At 47.0% G+C, this 15690-nt stretch overlaps 1 protein-coding gene across 1 annotated transcript; it reads right to left on the bottom strand.

Annotated features, from left to right (window-relative positions):
• Positions 1–11906: 11906 nt before the first annotated feature.
• LOC106814232 (monocarboxylate transporter 7-like) lies at positions 11907–14971 on the bottom strand. The gene is made up of 4 exons (XM_014818530.1): positions 14950–14971; positions 14636–14779; positions 12697–13629; positions 11907–12274 (listed from the first exon to the last, which is right to left on the bottom strand). The coding sequence occupies exons 1-4, from the start codon at positions 14969–14971 to the stop codon at positions 12027–12029; spliced, it is 1347 nt and encodes a 448-aa protein (XP_014674016.1). The 3' UTR covers positions 11907–12026.
• Positions 14972–15690: the final 719 nt, after the last annotated feature.

Here is a 15690-nt window from a genome sequence, read left to right as displayed (position 1 = left end):
TCCATGTACAAGCAAGGAACGTAATCAATTTCAAATCGCATGCAGATCCAAGCAATATCGAGATGGATATCAAAGTTGTGGGATGCATATTGTGATATAAATCACTCTTCATTTTCTATTGCTGTTAAATTATAGCTAGTGCTAAAGTTTGGCTTCTAGAATGTATAGTTCAAGCAGCAAAACAGCAGGTCTTCGTTGCACTCGATCGCTTGGTGTTGGGACGCGCTAGCAGTGCGTGGTACGCGCAGGGACGTTTTGTAACAGCTTCAGCCTCGCTGGCTGTAATGCCGTGTTTTTTTGAGTTAATAAAGTTGTATTAAACGTATTATCTTTTTCAGTTATTATTATTCTTTCGGCAAGACATAACACATCGTGATATTGTGTGCTTAGAAAATATAATTAAGGGGGCAGAATATCTACATAATTAATAGCTCTCTAATATTAGGCATATGTGATCAATAGTAATGCACGACAGGAATTAAAACAGAAGTTTGAGTCAGAATGAAATGTTTTCTTACATTCGGTGTATAGAAATATGTGATCAATAGTAATACAATGAATTAAATGAATTACATGAATTAAAACAAAAGTTTGAATTGAGAATATTATTCATGAGTAGTAAGGGTGAACCATATATACCAGGGTATATTGTGATTTATAGGCAGTCGGGGTAAAACCAGAACTAGCTTTGAGCAATGTTTTCATTCTCTGGTAAATTAGCGATGAAACATAAACTCGCAAGTTGGTGCGAGAGATAAAAACGGCCAAAGAAGATACGCATGGCAATCAACGGTGACCGATGTCCAGCATAGGATATATACGTATATATTATGTGCCTATCGCCGTTGGCCGTACGAAAAAGATGGCGCTCTGCAATTCGCAGATACGCAGGCGGTCGCCGAATTTTACCCTGGTTCCCTATAGTCGGATAGCCCGAGAATGATTTGAATTCATAATTGCGCCGCATGCTCTATATTTTCGGCGCGAACGGGCATGCGCAAATCCTATATTTCCCTGTGTGAAACTGAGAAATTATTCGAAATGTATATAGCCAAAACGCACAAGCGGAGTTTACTAGATGCCCTATAGTTGCCGACGGATGCAGTATATCGCTGAATTTCTGCAATTTTTCTAGAGAGCATGTCGCCAGAACTAGGTGCATGCGATAAAAAATTTCGCTAGCGTCTCAGCCCGTCGCTCGCCACCGCTTCGCTCTTTTACTCTTCTTGAAACTTGAGCCTCCAAGGGCCTGTGGTAGAATCAGCAACAACATGCAAAGATTCGCTTTCGCTCTTTTAAGTTATTTATCGGGGAGCTCCGGTGCACGTTCGTATGCAAAGAATTACGCGTCTAGAGATAAGAACAACGCGATATCGCTGTTACGGAATCAGAGTTAAAAAAGACGGCAGTGAACTGTAGCATCCGTGCACTCACGCACGCTGCTTGCCCCGGCATATGACACAGACATATGTACACTATAGGTGCTCAGTAAGTACACACGGATGTCGTAAGCCTCAGTAAGACAACACGCATATGACACACTATATATCTCTAGGTCTAAGCGTGTTGTCAGTCCCACGAGTGCACCAGTGTTTCTGTGGCAGTGGTAACGAGGGCTGGAGTACAGCAAGCTTACCCTGGAAGCGATTTCAAACGTTTTCTTAGTTCATTTCAAACGTTCCAAAGTAGCGCATAGATTGATTCGAACCCGAACTGCGCGATGACCGTCATCGCCTGTTGTAGTTCCGGACGGAGGCTGGGGATGGATGTGCTGCTTTGGGGGCTTCCTCGCTAACATGTGCTGTCGTTTGGGCAGCTGAAGATTTTGGCATAACTGCAGACGGAGCATGCTGCGTTCTACGTTCCAACATTGCGCGTGTTGACGGGTACCTGTGGGATAGTGGGAGTAGCCTACGGCTCTATGTGTCCCCCATGGCGTAAAAGCTTAGACGTATACGTCACGCGCGCGAGCATGCACACTGTCTGCATGCGAGCAGCGCACAGCGCGGACGCACAGTGACACGCACCAGACACGCGCGTCGCGCACACACACACGAAACATCACGCCTGCCGCCTCTCTCTCACGCACGCGACACACACAATAGTGTTTGGTGGTGTGCGTGAGAACGACCCACACACACACACACCATAACATACACATACACACACAACAGACACAACACACACCAACACACACACACACACAGAAGACACACACTACAATTACACATCACAATACACACACACATCACACGCGCGGGCACACACGCACACGCAACGCACACAACGACACACCGAACACACCACACAACACACCACACACACACACACACACACCACACAACATACACTACACACACCAACCGCCAACTCGTGTGGGCATGCCAGAAATGATATATGGCTCCACAAGAGAAAAGAGAAAACACACACATCATTTGATAGATGTTGATAGATTGTTGCTTCTATATATATATATATATATATATATATATATATACTATACTATATAGAGGGAGAGATAGGAGATATATATATACATATATATTATATATATATATATAGATATATATAGATATAGATAATTTTCAGCTCCCATCTCGAGCACGCTGGCAAACAACTATGGTCACAGACGGGTGATGGTCGTGGGTGGAGTGTTGGCCGGGCTGGGCATGAGCACGTCATACTTCGCCCATAGCATACCCGCCTTGATCTGTACATACGGAGCCGTATTTGGTGAGAATATATAGACCTGCTGTGTGCTGTGTGCTGGTGTAATTTCTAATATATATATATATTATGTCTAGTTATATATATATATATATATATATATACTATAACTGTATTTACGTTTGTAGTGTGCGCGGACGGTCGCATATCATATCCAATATTCTTGTGAAACGTGTACATATTATCAGGACGTGATAATCATAGATGTTTCACTCCTGATATTATTATCTCGTATTATTATTCGCTTCGTGATATTATCGAAAGAACTGACCGTATATAGCGCAGAGGTTAGCGTACATATATTGTGGCACGCAAAAGCTATCAGTATAAAGCTTATATGCATGTGTCATTCTACGATTTTGAATTGGGCAGAGTTACCTTATGATCCATAATACCCATGATATAATTAGCGACGATGACGTTAGACTATTCTTGCGCATGCCGCCTGCTCTCCTGCAGGCGCGGGCTGGCGGACTTAAGCCCTCAACCCGTCCTACTCCATCCTGGGCGTCTACTTCCGGAAGCGCGTATCGATCGCATCCGCTCTGGTGATGTGCGGTGGGGGCGTCGGCTCTCTGCTCTTCCCCTACCTCACCCAGTACCTCGTCGACGAGTACGGCATCAGTGGCGCCCTCCTCATCTGCGGCGGCTTGACCTTCAACATCGTGTTTGGCGCGGCGCTGATGCGACCGCTGCAGAATCCGCTTCCGACGCCGCGTGAGGGCGTTGCTGTTGACACCGTCGTCAGAGCGGGTCGTCGGCCAGTTGTCGTCGTCGCGCGTGCCTCGTCGCCGGAGAGCCGCCGCAGGTTGGATTTCGTGAGGGAGGAGGAGGTGGGGTTGCAAAGTGTCTACGGCTCGCTGGATGTGTACGTGCGCAGCATGTCAATCACCGGCAACCCAGCCGACGACAACGACGACAACGTCGTCACGTTTCCTTGGTACCTGTTCAAGGACGCTGCGTTCTTACAGTTCACGCTCTCCTCCGTGCTGTTTCTCGTAACCTTTATCAACATCTACCAGCTGCTGCCGCTGATCACCGACAAGGTAGACGATGGCAGGTTCAGTGGCGCCACCATGATCGGCATCATGAGCATAGTAGAGACGATCAGTCGCGTGCTGTGGGGTTTATTCTGGGACCACGATGCTTTCCGTGCGCCAACAGTGCGGATGATAGGCACGGGATCGTTGCTAGCGGTGAGCAGCGGTCTGGTGTTCGCCTGCATCTTCATCCCAGTGAACGAGGTGCTGGCCGGATGGACGATGGTCATGGGTGTGTTGTTGGCCGGAATTTTCTCCACCCTGATTCCCATCACGATGGACATTTGCGGACCTGCGCAAGTCGGCAACGGGTTCGCCATATTGTTGTTATTTCAAGGATTGTTGATGATGGTAGAACCACTATTGATAGGTACGTTTCAGGTGTGACCTTGATATGTGATATACTTCTATTCTATTCTATATTACTGGAGCTTATATTCTACTTATATTTAATATATATGCTTCACTGTTGCGCTTTTGGAGCTAACGTCATCTTCATCATTATTTTCATCTCCATCTACATCTTCATCTAATTCATCTTTCTCCATCTTCATCTTCACCTTTATCATTAGTTTCCCGTTAATTCATCTTGGTTAATAGTAAAAAAACATTTACATAATATCATCATAATAGTTTAATTTATTACACGTCAAGATAACGAGTTTTTTTTATTCCACTAACAACAGGATATCTAATCGATAGAACGGGAACGGTGGACAGCGCCATCTAGCGAGCGGAAGAGCAGAGAGCCGACGCCCGTACCGCAGATCACGAGACCGGATCCGATCGATATGCGCTCCGGAAGTAGACGCCCAGGATGGAGATGGACGGGCTGACGGATAGTCCGCAGCCGCGCCTGCAGAAGAGCAGCGCGCATGCGCAAGAAGAACGTCATCGACGTTAGCATATCGTTATACGTAATTATAAAATAACTGCACAATTCAAAATTGCGTCCGTGAGTACAGATACACTGTGACACTACACACGTGAGTACGATCGCACGCACGCACGCACGCACGCACACACGCGCGCGCGCGCACGCACGCACGCACGCACACACGCCACACACGCACACACGCACACACGCACACACGCACGCACGCACGCACGCACACGCACACATATACACATAAACACTCACAAGCACACATACACACACACACATAGGTACACACGCATGCACGCACCTACCCACGCACGCACGCACAGATGCGCACAATGGCCACGCACCTAGATATAATCGTATATATACCGTATACGTATCGATATATATATATATATATATATATATATATATATATATAAGTTTATATCTCTTCACGATCATAAAGTGACTCTGCAAAATTATATGTCGCCGCGCCACTATATATATATACACACGCGTTGATAAAACTAGAAGTAATATCAAGTGTGTGTGAGTGTGTGTGTGTGTGTGTGTGTGTGTGTGTGTGTGTGTGTGTGTGTGTGTGGTGTGTGGTGTGTGTGTTGTGTTGTGTGTGTGGTGTGTGTGTGTGTGTGTGTGTGTGTGTGTTTGTGTGTGTGTGTGTGTGCGCGCGCGCGTGCGTGCGTGTGTGTGTGTGTGTATGTGTGTGTGTGTGTGGTGTTTGTGTGTGTGTGTGTGTGTGGTGTGTGTGTGTGTGTGTGTGAGAGAGTGTGTGCGCGCGTGCGTGCGTGTGTATGTGCGTGTGGAGTGTGTGTGTGTGTGAGAGTGTGTATGCATGCGTGCGTGTGTGTGTGTGTTGTATGTGTGTGTGTGTGTGGTGTGTGTGGTGTGTGTCGTGTGTGTATGCATGCGTGCGTGTGTGTGTATGTGGGTGTGTGTGTGTGTGTGTGTGTGTTTGAGTGTGTGGTGTGTGTGTGTGGGTCTGTGTGTGTGTGTGTGTGTGTGCGTTTGTGTGTGTGTGTGCCGTGCGTGTGCGTGTGTGTGCGTGGTGTGTGTGTGTGTGTGTTGGTGTGTTTGTGTGGTTGTGTGTGTGGGTGGGCGTGCTGTGTGCATACGTGTGCGGTGGTGTGTGTGCGTGTTTGTGTTGTGTTGTGTGTGGGTGTGTGTGTGTGTGTGGTGTGTGCCGTGCGTGCGTTCGTGCGTGTGTGTGTGTGCGTGCGTACCCAACAACATTGTGTCTGCCATAGTCACGTCGCTACATTTGCTTAGTATATCACACCCTATGACATTTCGCATTGTACTCTCATTTTATGAATACAAGACAGTCTGATAACGTTGTGCCGCGTTTCGATTTTTCCATGTTTTGTCTCTCTTAGTCTAGCCTTACCAAATGCTACTCCGTAGCTGATGTACATGGCGGTGAGAGTGGTGGCGAAATATGACGAAGAGAGACCCAGGCCAGCTAGAAGACCTCCCGCAATGATCACTTGCCGGTGACCGTACTTATTAGACAGTATGCTGGCAAACGGAGCTGTGAGATCGAAATACAAGACCAATTTCACACGTCACATCGTCGTTTAGTCTATGTTACGAAAAATTGATAGTGTAATAGTCGATCTTTAGATATTATGTGTTGTGCTACGACTGCTTGCATCTCCACGCCATCATCACCATACATCTGGCTGTATTACTACTGCTTACCTAAGCCTGCATCTCCACCCATCATCACCATACATCTGGCTGTATTACTACTGCTTACCTAAGCCTGCATCTCCACCCATCATCACCATACATCTGGCTGTATTACTACTGCTTACCTAAGCCTGCATCTCCACCCATGCATTACCATACATCTGGCTGTATTACTACTGCTTACCTAAGCCTGCATCTCCACCCATCGTCACCATACATCTGGCTGTATTACTACTGCTTACGTAAGCCTGTATCCCCACCCATCGTCACCATACATCTGGCTGTATTACTACTGCTTACCTAAGCTGCATCTCCACCCATCGTTCACCATACATCTGGCTGTATTACTACTGTTACCTAAGCCTGCATCTCCACCCATCATCACCATACATCTGGCTGTATTACTACTGCTTACCTAAGCCAAACGTCATTGCGTAGGCAAGGCCGTTCACCCACGCCGTCAGCGCCACGCCCGAATCAAACACCTTCATCAACTCCAGCTGCATGATGCCAAACGTCTTCAGCTGGCCGATGGACAGCACGTGATAAAGAAGCCCCGAGGCAGCACATCCACGCCCAGCTCCGTCCCTGCCGTCGGCGTCCGATCGCCATGTCGTCATCGTCGCCGCAGACGCCCGCGTGCGCGGAGAAAGAACTTCCCAGACGATTCTCGGACGAATCAGTCGGGTTAGGGAGCGCCCCCTGTGTGTGTGTGTGTGTATGTATGTATGTGTGTGTGTGTGTGTGTTGTGTGTGCGTGTGCGCGCGTGTGTGAGCGTTTGCGCGCGCGTGCGTGCGCGCGTGCGTGTGCGAGCGTGTATGTGCGGTCGTATGCGTGTGTGCGCGCGTGCGTGTGCGAGCGTGTATGTGCGAGCGTATGCGTGTGTGCGCGCGTGTATGTGCGAGCGTATGCGTGTGTGCGCGCGTGTATGTGCGAGCGTATGCGTGTGTGAGCGCGTGCGTGTTCGCGCGTGTATGTGCGAGAGTATGCGTGTGTGAGCGTCTGCGCGCCTACGTATGTGCGAGCGTATGATGACTACCGTGTGTTTCACCGTCCGGATCAACGCGATTTCAGAATTTATTACGTATGACATTGTATTTTATCGCGGTAAATAGTCCAGTAGTTTTACTGCGTCTTGCTTATCACTGACTGCTATGTGGGCGTCGGATGGAAGACGGTGTAAGCTAGACGGGCAGATTTCATGTTACGATCGTGAAATGTTTGCCTGACAAACATTTGCGTAAAGTTCATTCTCGTCACGTGAGTCCGTGCTCGCGTATCTTCGAGTTACATCTATCTATCTATCTATCTATCCATCTATCCATCTATCCATCTATCCATCTATCCATCTATCCATCTATCCATCTATCCATCTATCCATCATCATCTATCCATCTATCAATCTATCCATTATCCATCTATCTATCTAGCTCTCTAGCTCTCTAGCTAGGTCTCTATCTATCTACCTATCTATCTCTCTAGCTCTCTAGCTCTCTAGCTCTAGCTCTCTAGCTCTCTAGCTCTCTCTCTCTTTCTCCTCTTTCTCTCCTCTCTCTCTCTCTCTCTCTCTCTCTATATATATATATAATATATATATACTATATATATATAGTATATGGGGCGGTGCGTGCGTGCGTGCGTGCGTGCGTGCGTGCGTGCGTGCGTGCGTACGTGCGTGTATGTGTATGCGCGTTAGCGCGCGTGTGTGTAAGATGGATAGGGAGGGAACGAGAGAACGAGAGAGAGAGAGAGAGAGAACGCGCGCGAGAAAGCTAAAGAGCGATCGAGAGAGCGAAATAGAAAGAAAGGGAGAGAGAGTGACGGAGCGGAGAGAGAGAGAGAGAGAGAGAGAGGGGAGAGACAGAGAGAGCGATAGATAGAATAGATAGATAGATAGATAATGGCCTATGTGCCACGTTTATACCGACGTGCCGTGCTATATGTATGTGCGTGCGTGCGTGTGTGTGTGGTGTGTGTGTGTGTGTGTGATGTGTGTGTGTGTGTGTTGTGTTTGCGTGCGTACGTGTGTGTACAGCCGTGCGTGCGGGCGTAACGTGCGTGCGCTGCACTTGTGCGTGCGTCGCGTTGTGTTTACTGTATTGTGTGTGGGGGGGGGACAGGAATGTTTATGGACGGGGTGTTTATGTATTGTTGTGTGTGGGGGGGGGGGACAGGGAACGCGGCGGCTACGCGATGGTCGCTGCAGTACCATTCAAGTGCGGGTTGGCAGTGTACGCAAGTTACTTCTCTCTCTAATCTCTCTCTCTCTCTCTCACTTTCTTTCTCTGTGTCTCTCTCCTCTTCCTCCCCTTTCTCTATTCTCTTCTCTTTCTCTCTCTCTCTTCTCAGCTCAAATCAGGCCAGCACTCCATGTACAAGCAAGGAACGTAATTAATTTCAAATCGCAGATACAAGCAATATCGAGATGGCATATCAAATGTTGTGGGATGCATATTGTGATATAAATCACTCTTCATTTTCTATTGCTGTTAAATTATAGCTAGTGCTAAAGTTTGGCTTCTAGAATGTATAGTTCAAGCAGCAAAACAGCAGGTCTTCGTTGCACTCGATCGCTTGGTGTTGGGACGCGCCTAGCGAGTGCGTGTACGCGCAGCGACGTTTTATAACAGCTCAGCCTCGCTAGCTGTAATGCCGTGTTTTTTGAGTTAATAAAGTTGTATTAAACGTATTATCTTTTTCAGTTATTATTATTCTTTCGGCAAGACATAACACATCGTGATATTGTGGCTTAGAAAATATAATTAAGGGGCAGAATCTCTACCATAATCTAATAGCCCTCTCTAATATTAGCGCACATATGTGATACCAATAGTAAGCACGACACAGAATTAAAACGGAAGTTGAGTCAGAACTGAAATGTTTTCTTACATTGCGTGTAGAGAAATATGTGATCAATAAAGTAACTACAATGAATTTAGATTGAATACATGAATAAAACAAAAGGTTGAATTGAGAATATTATTCCATGAGTAGTAGGTGAACCATACATATAACCAAGATATTGTGATTTATATGCGTCGGGTAAAAACTAGAAACTGACTGCTTGAGCAATGTTGTTCATATCTCTGTAAAATTAGCGAGAAATATAAGACTCGCAAGTTGGCTGCCGAGGATAAAAACGGCCAAAGGAAGATACGCATGGCCAATCAACGGACTGACCGCATGTCAGCATAGGATATATACGTATATCATTATGTGCCTATCGCCGTTGGCGCGTACGAAAAAAGATGGCGCTCTGCAGATTCGCAGATACCAGGCTCGTCGCACGAATTACCATGATTTCCCTAAGTCGGATAAGCCACGAGAATGATTAATTCATAATTTGCGGCCGCAGCTCTAGTATTTTCGTGCGACGAACGGGGCATGCGCAAATCCTCTATTTCCTGTGTGAAACTGAAATTAATTCGAAATTAATATAGCCAAAAACCCGCAAACAAAGCGGAGTTTCTGGATGCCCCTAATAGTTGGCCCGATAGAAGCAGTATTCGCGCTGAATTCTTGCAATGTTCCTAGAGAGCACGTCGCCAGTACTGGGTGCTGCGATTAAAAAAGTTTCGCTAGCGTCTCAGCCCGTCGCTCGCCACCGCTTCGCTCTTTTAGCTCTTCTTGAAACTTGAGCCTCAAGGGCCTTGTCGGTGAATCAGCAACACCATGGCAAAGCATTGCTCTCGTGTAAGTTATTTATACGGGGAGCTCGCATGGTGCACGTTCGTATGCAAAGATTACGCGTCTAGAGATAAGAACAACGCCCGATTATCGCCTGTTACGGAATCAAGAGTTTAAAAGACGGCAAGTGAACTTGTAGCCATCCGTGCACTCACGCACGCTGCTTGCCCCGGCATATGACACAGACATTATGAATACACTATTAGCGTGCACTAAGCTTACACACCGGTAGTGACGACGGTAAGCACTCAGTAAAGACACACGCATATGACACACTATATCTCTAGGATCATAACAGTCTAGTGTCTAGTTCCGCACGAGATGGCACCAGTGTTTCTGCGGAGTGGCCAACGAGCGGCTGGATACAGCCAAGCCTTCCTGAAGCGATTCAAAGTTTTCTTTTTAGCTTCATGTTCAACTTCCAAAGTAGCGACAGAGATTCGAACCCGAACTGCGCGAATGAGCGTCATCGCCTGTTGAAGTTCCGAACGCCGAGGCTGTGATGGATGTGCTGTTTGGGGGGCGGCCTTCCTCGCTAACATGCTAGTCGTTTGGGCAGCTGAAGAGTTTTGCGCATACTGCCAGCACGAGCTGCTGCCGTGTCTACGCATGCCAACATGGTCGCGCCCGTTGACGGGTGGATAGTGGGAGTTAGCTACGTATATATATATATATATATAGAGGGAGAGATAGGAGATAGCTCATAACACTTACATAATAGTGTATATATATATATCAAAATATATATTAGATATATATAATTTCAGCTCCTCTCCTTTTCCTGTAAATAGTGACGTTGGTGACGCATGGGCGCTATCGGCAGTATTTCACATCTGGACGACGGATTAACGCCCCAGCTATAAATATACATATAATTATTCAGCCTTCCCATCTCGAGCACGTGTGCAAACAACTATGCGTCACAGACGGGTGATGGTCGTGGTGCGCAGTGTTAGGCGGGCGGGGCATGAGCATCATACTTCGCGCCATAGCAATACCCGGCCTTATCTGTACATTACGGACCGTATTTGGTAGAGAATATATAGACTGCCTGTGTGCTGTGTGCTTGTGTAATTTCTAATATAATATATATATATTATGTCTAGTTATATATCATATATATATATATATATAGATATATATATAATATATATATATATATACTATAAGTATATATATAACTTAGACATATTTACGTTTGTAGTTGTCTGCGCGGGACGGTCGCATACATACCAATATTCTGTGCGAAACGTGTACATATTATCAGCGAGTGAAATAAATCATAGATTGTTCACTCGCTGATATTATTATCCTCGTATTATATTTCGCTCCTTCATATTATCGAAGAAACTGACACGTATTAGCGCGAGGTTTTAGCGTACATAGATTGGGCCCACGCAAAAGCTCATCAGTATAAAGCTTATATGCATGTGCTCATTCACATTTTGAATTGTGTAGAGTCACCTTAATGCATCCGATATACCGACTGCATATCAGGAGCTAATCAATGACAAATATTACCTGCACAAATTAATTACAAAATTATATAATACTGCTCATTATTAGCTCCTGATGATATATTAGCGACGCATGACGTTTATATTCTTGCGCCATGCGCGCTGCACTCTCCTGCCTCTCTCTCTCTCTCTCTCTCTCTCTCTCTCTCCCCCTCCTCTCTCTCTCTGTCTCTCTCTCTCTGTGTGTGTCTCTCTCTCTCTCTCTGTGTGTGTGTGTGTGTGTGTGTGTGTGTGTGTGTGTGTGTGTGTGTGTGTGTGTGTGTGTGTGTGTGTGTGTGTGTGTGTGCGTGCGTGTGTGTGTGCGTGTGCACGGTAGTAAAAACAACACATGGGAAATACTAACATTAGCAATGCTATATAATAGTTTAATCTTTGTGCATATAGTAGCTATTCAATTACCATTTAAAAGTACTTCACTTGAATTACTACACAAACGAGACTTACTACAAACGAGACAATCGAAGTTAATGATGACGATTTTACAATCTTGTAGACAGAAAGCGATCGTTGTCTAAGTACGAAACCTCTGCAAATATCTTCACGTTTGTCGTGTTTCCTTGGAGATTATCATCACTGTAATCCGTCTCAGTACTTGATATTTCTGTCTCAGGGTGGCGGCACCGTCGCACCAGAGGAATGACTCCGACGAAGATTCCTCCTAGGATGAACGAAGCTCCGAGTAGGTAGAGGGCGCTATCCACCGATCCCGAAGTATCAACGAGATATCCTGTTTTTATGCAAGACTTTAGACTTTAAATGTTTATGGTCTATCAAGTGTTAATTTATAACGTGACACAGACATTGCTTGGGGTCGCTAAGCGTACTGGTGCTTTCTCTACCCCGCTATTTCGCTTTCTTTCTTTCTCTCTCTCTCTCTCTCTCTCTCCCCGTCTCTCACTCTCTCACTCTCCCCTCATTCCACCCCTCTCTGTACTCTTAATTGCGATTCCATGTAATCCTTGTGCTCAATCATTTATATCACAATAAAAATCCGCACATTTAGAAGACGTTAGAAACTTCGAACTTTTATTAATTAATACGTAATTTTTTTTAAAGCCGCATATTTAGAAGACGTTAGAAACTAACTTTTAATTAATTACGTACTTAATTAATACGTAATTTTAATTTAACCGTAACTATATATCTCACCCGTAAACAGCGGTCCCACGGCCATCACTGCCCCTTGTCCGACCATCACTATCGAGTAACCGTTGCCGACTTGCGTAGGTCCGGCAATGTCCATCGTGATGGGGATGAAGGTGGAGAGAACTCCGGCCACCAACACACCCGTGACCATCGTCCATCCGGCCAGCAGCTCGTTCACTGTGATGAAGATGCAGGCGAACACCAGACCTCCGCTCAAGAAAAGCAGTATACCGATCCCAATCATTCGAACGTTGGGTTTACGGAAGACGCCGTGGTCCCAGACGACGCCCCACAGCACGCGGCAGATCGTCTCCGCGATGCTCATGAAGGCGATCATGGTGGCGCCACTGAAGCTGCCATCTCCCAGCTTGTCGGTTATCAGCGGCATCAGCTGGTAGATACTGAGATAGGCGAATATGAACAGCGTCAGCGAGAGCGCAAACAGAATGAAGCCGGCGTCCTTCAGCAGGTGCCATGGAAACGTAATCGCAGCGGCGCCATCCTTCGCACGGGCGCCATCTTTGCATGCGACGGTGGCGCCGTCGCTGCACTGCGGGGCGGTGTGCGACTCGATGCAGACGACGACACCGCTGCTGAGCGTCTCAGCATCGTCATCGCAGAAGCCGACGTTGTCGACGCCGTCGCCAGCGCCCTCCCGCGGAGGAATCTTCTCCGACGGCGGCGCCACCGTCGCGGACAGCGGTCGCATCAGCGCGCCCGCAGCGACGATGTTCAAGGTGACGGCGCCGGAGACGAGGAAGGTACCGCCGATGTTGTACTGCTGTAGAAGGAACTCCGTGAGGTAGGGGAAGAGCAGAGAGCCGACGCCCGTACCGCAGATGCAACGAGACGGATCCGATCGAGTATGCGCTGTCCGGAAGTAGACGACGAGGATGGAGACTGGACTGGGCTGACGGATAGTCGCAGTCTCCGCGCCTGCAGAAGAGCAGCGCGCATGCCGCACGAAGAAACGTCATCGACAGCTTAGCATGAGTCGTTATACGTATTATAAAATAAACTGCACAATTCAAAATTGGCGTCCGTGGGGAGTACAGATACACTGTGGAGCACTACACACGTGCAGTACGCCTGCGCACGCAAACTGACACGCAGCGGCTACGCACACGACGCGCAGGCGCGCCAGACGCACGGGGCACGGCACACACGCCCCACAACACGCCCACATCACGCACACACGCACACACGCACGCAACGCACGGCACGCACGCACACGCACACATCATACACACAAACACTCACACGCACACATACACAGCAGCACCCACATAGGTACACCGCATGCACGGCACCTACCCGCACGCTGATCGCGACAGATGCGGCACATGGCCACGCACCTAGATATAATCGTATATATATCCGTATACGGTATCGCATATATTATATATATATTATATATATATACGTTTATATCTCATTCACGATCATCAAAGTGACTCTAGCAAAATTGATATGTCGCCGCGCCACTGATATATATATCCACACGCGTTGATAATAAGCTAGAACGTAATATCAAGTGTGTGTGAGGTGTGTGTGTGTGTGTGTGTGTGTGTGTGTGTGTGTATGTGTGTGTGTGTGTGTGTGTGTATGTGTGTGTGTGTGTGTGTGTGTGTGTGTGTGTTGTGTGTGTGTGGTTTTGTGTGTGTGTGTGTGCGGCGCGCGCGTGCGTGCGTGCGTGTGTGTGTGTATGTGTGTGTGTGCTGTGTGTGTTCTGTGTGTGTGTGTGTGTGTGTGTGTGTGTGTGTGTGTGTGCGAGAGTGTGTATAACATTGTGTCTGCCATAGTCACGTCGCTGCATTTGCTTAGTATATCACACCCTCTGACATTTCGCATTGTACTCTCATTTTATGATACAAGACAGTCTGATAACGTGTGCCGCGTTTCGATTTTTTTCCATGTTTTGTCTCTCTTAGTCTAGCCTTACCAAATGCTACTCCGTAGCTGATGTACATGGCGGTGAGAGTGGTGGCGAAATATGACGAAGAGAGACCCAGGCCAGCTAGAAGACCTCCCACAATGATCACTTGCCGGTGACCGTACTTATTAGACAGTATGCTGGCAAACGGAGCTGTGAGATCGAAATACAAGACAAAGTTCACACGTCACATCGTCGTTTAGTCTATGTTACGAAAAATTGATAGTGTAATAGTCGATCTTTAGATATTATGTGGTTGTGCTACGACTGCTTGCATCTCCACCCATCATCACCATACATCTGGCTGTATTACTACTGCTTACCTAAGCCTGCATCTCCACCCATCATCACCATACATCTGGCTGTATTACTACTGCTTACCTAAGCCTGCATCTCCACCCATCNGTGTGTGTGTGTGTGTGTGTGTGTGTGTGTGTGTGTGTGTACAGGCGTGCGTGCAGGCGGGGCGTACGTGCGTGCTGTGCACTTGTGCGTGCGTGCGTTGTGTTTATGTATTGTGTGTGGGGGGGGGGCAGAGAACGCGGCGGCTACGCGATGTCGCTGCAGTACCATTCAAGTGCGGGTTGGCAGTGTACGCAAGTTACTTTCTCTCTCTATCTCTCTCTCTCTCTCTCTCTCTCTCTCTTTCTTTCTCTGTGTCTCCCTCCTCTTCCTCCCCCTTTCTCTATTATCTTCTCTCTCTCTCTCTCCAGCTCAAGATCAGGCCAGCACTCCATGTACAAGCAAGGAACGTAATTAATTTCAAATCGCAGATACAAGCAATATCGAGATGGCATANTCATACCGTATAGATCATAGTTGATCACTACCGTATAGATCATAGTTGATCACTACCGTATAGACCATAGTTGATCACTACCGTATAGATCATAGTTGATCACTACTGTATAGACCATAGTTGATCACTACCGTATAGATCATAGTTGATCACTACCGTATAGATCATAGTTGATCACTACCGTATAGATCATAGTTGATCACTACCGTATAGACCATAGTTGATCACTACCGCATAGATCATAGTTGATCACTACCGTATAGAT

Source organism: Priapulus caudatus, unplaced genomic scaffold, assembly GCF_000485595.1.
Source record: "Priapulus caudatus unplaced genomic scaffold, Priapulus_caudatus-5.0.1 Scaffold889, whole genome shotgun sequence".
In the NCBI taxonomy this organism is placed as follows: domain Eukaryota; kingdom Metazoa; phylum Priapulida; class Priapulimorpha; order Priapulimorphida; family Priapulidae; genus Priapulus; species Priapulus caudatus.
Note: the sequence above shows the minus strand (reverse complement) of the source record. Positions and strands in the feature narration are given on the sequence as shown.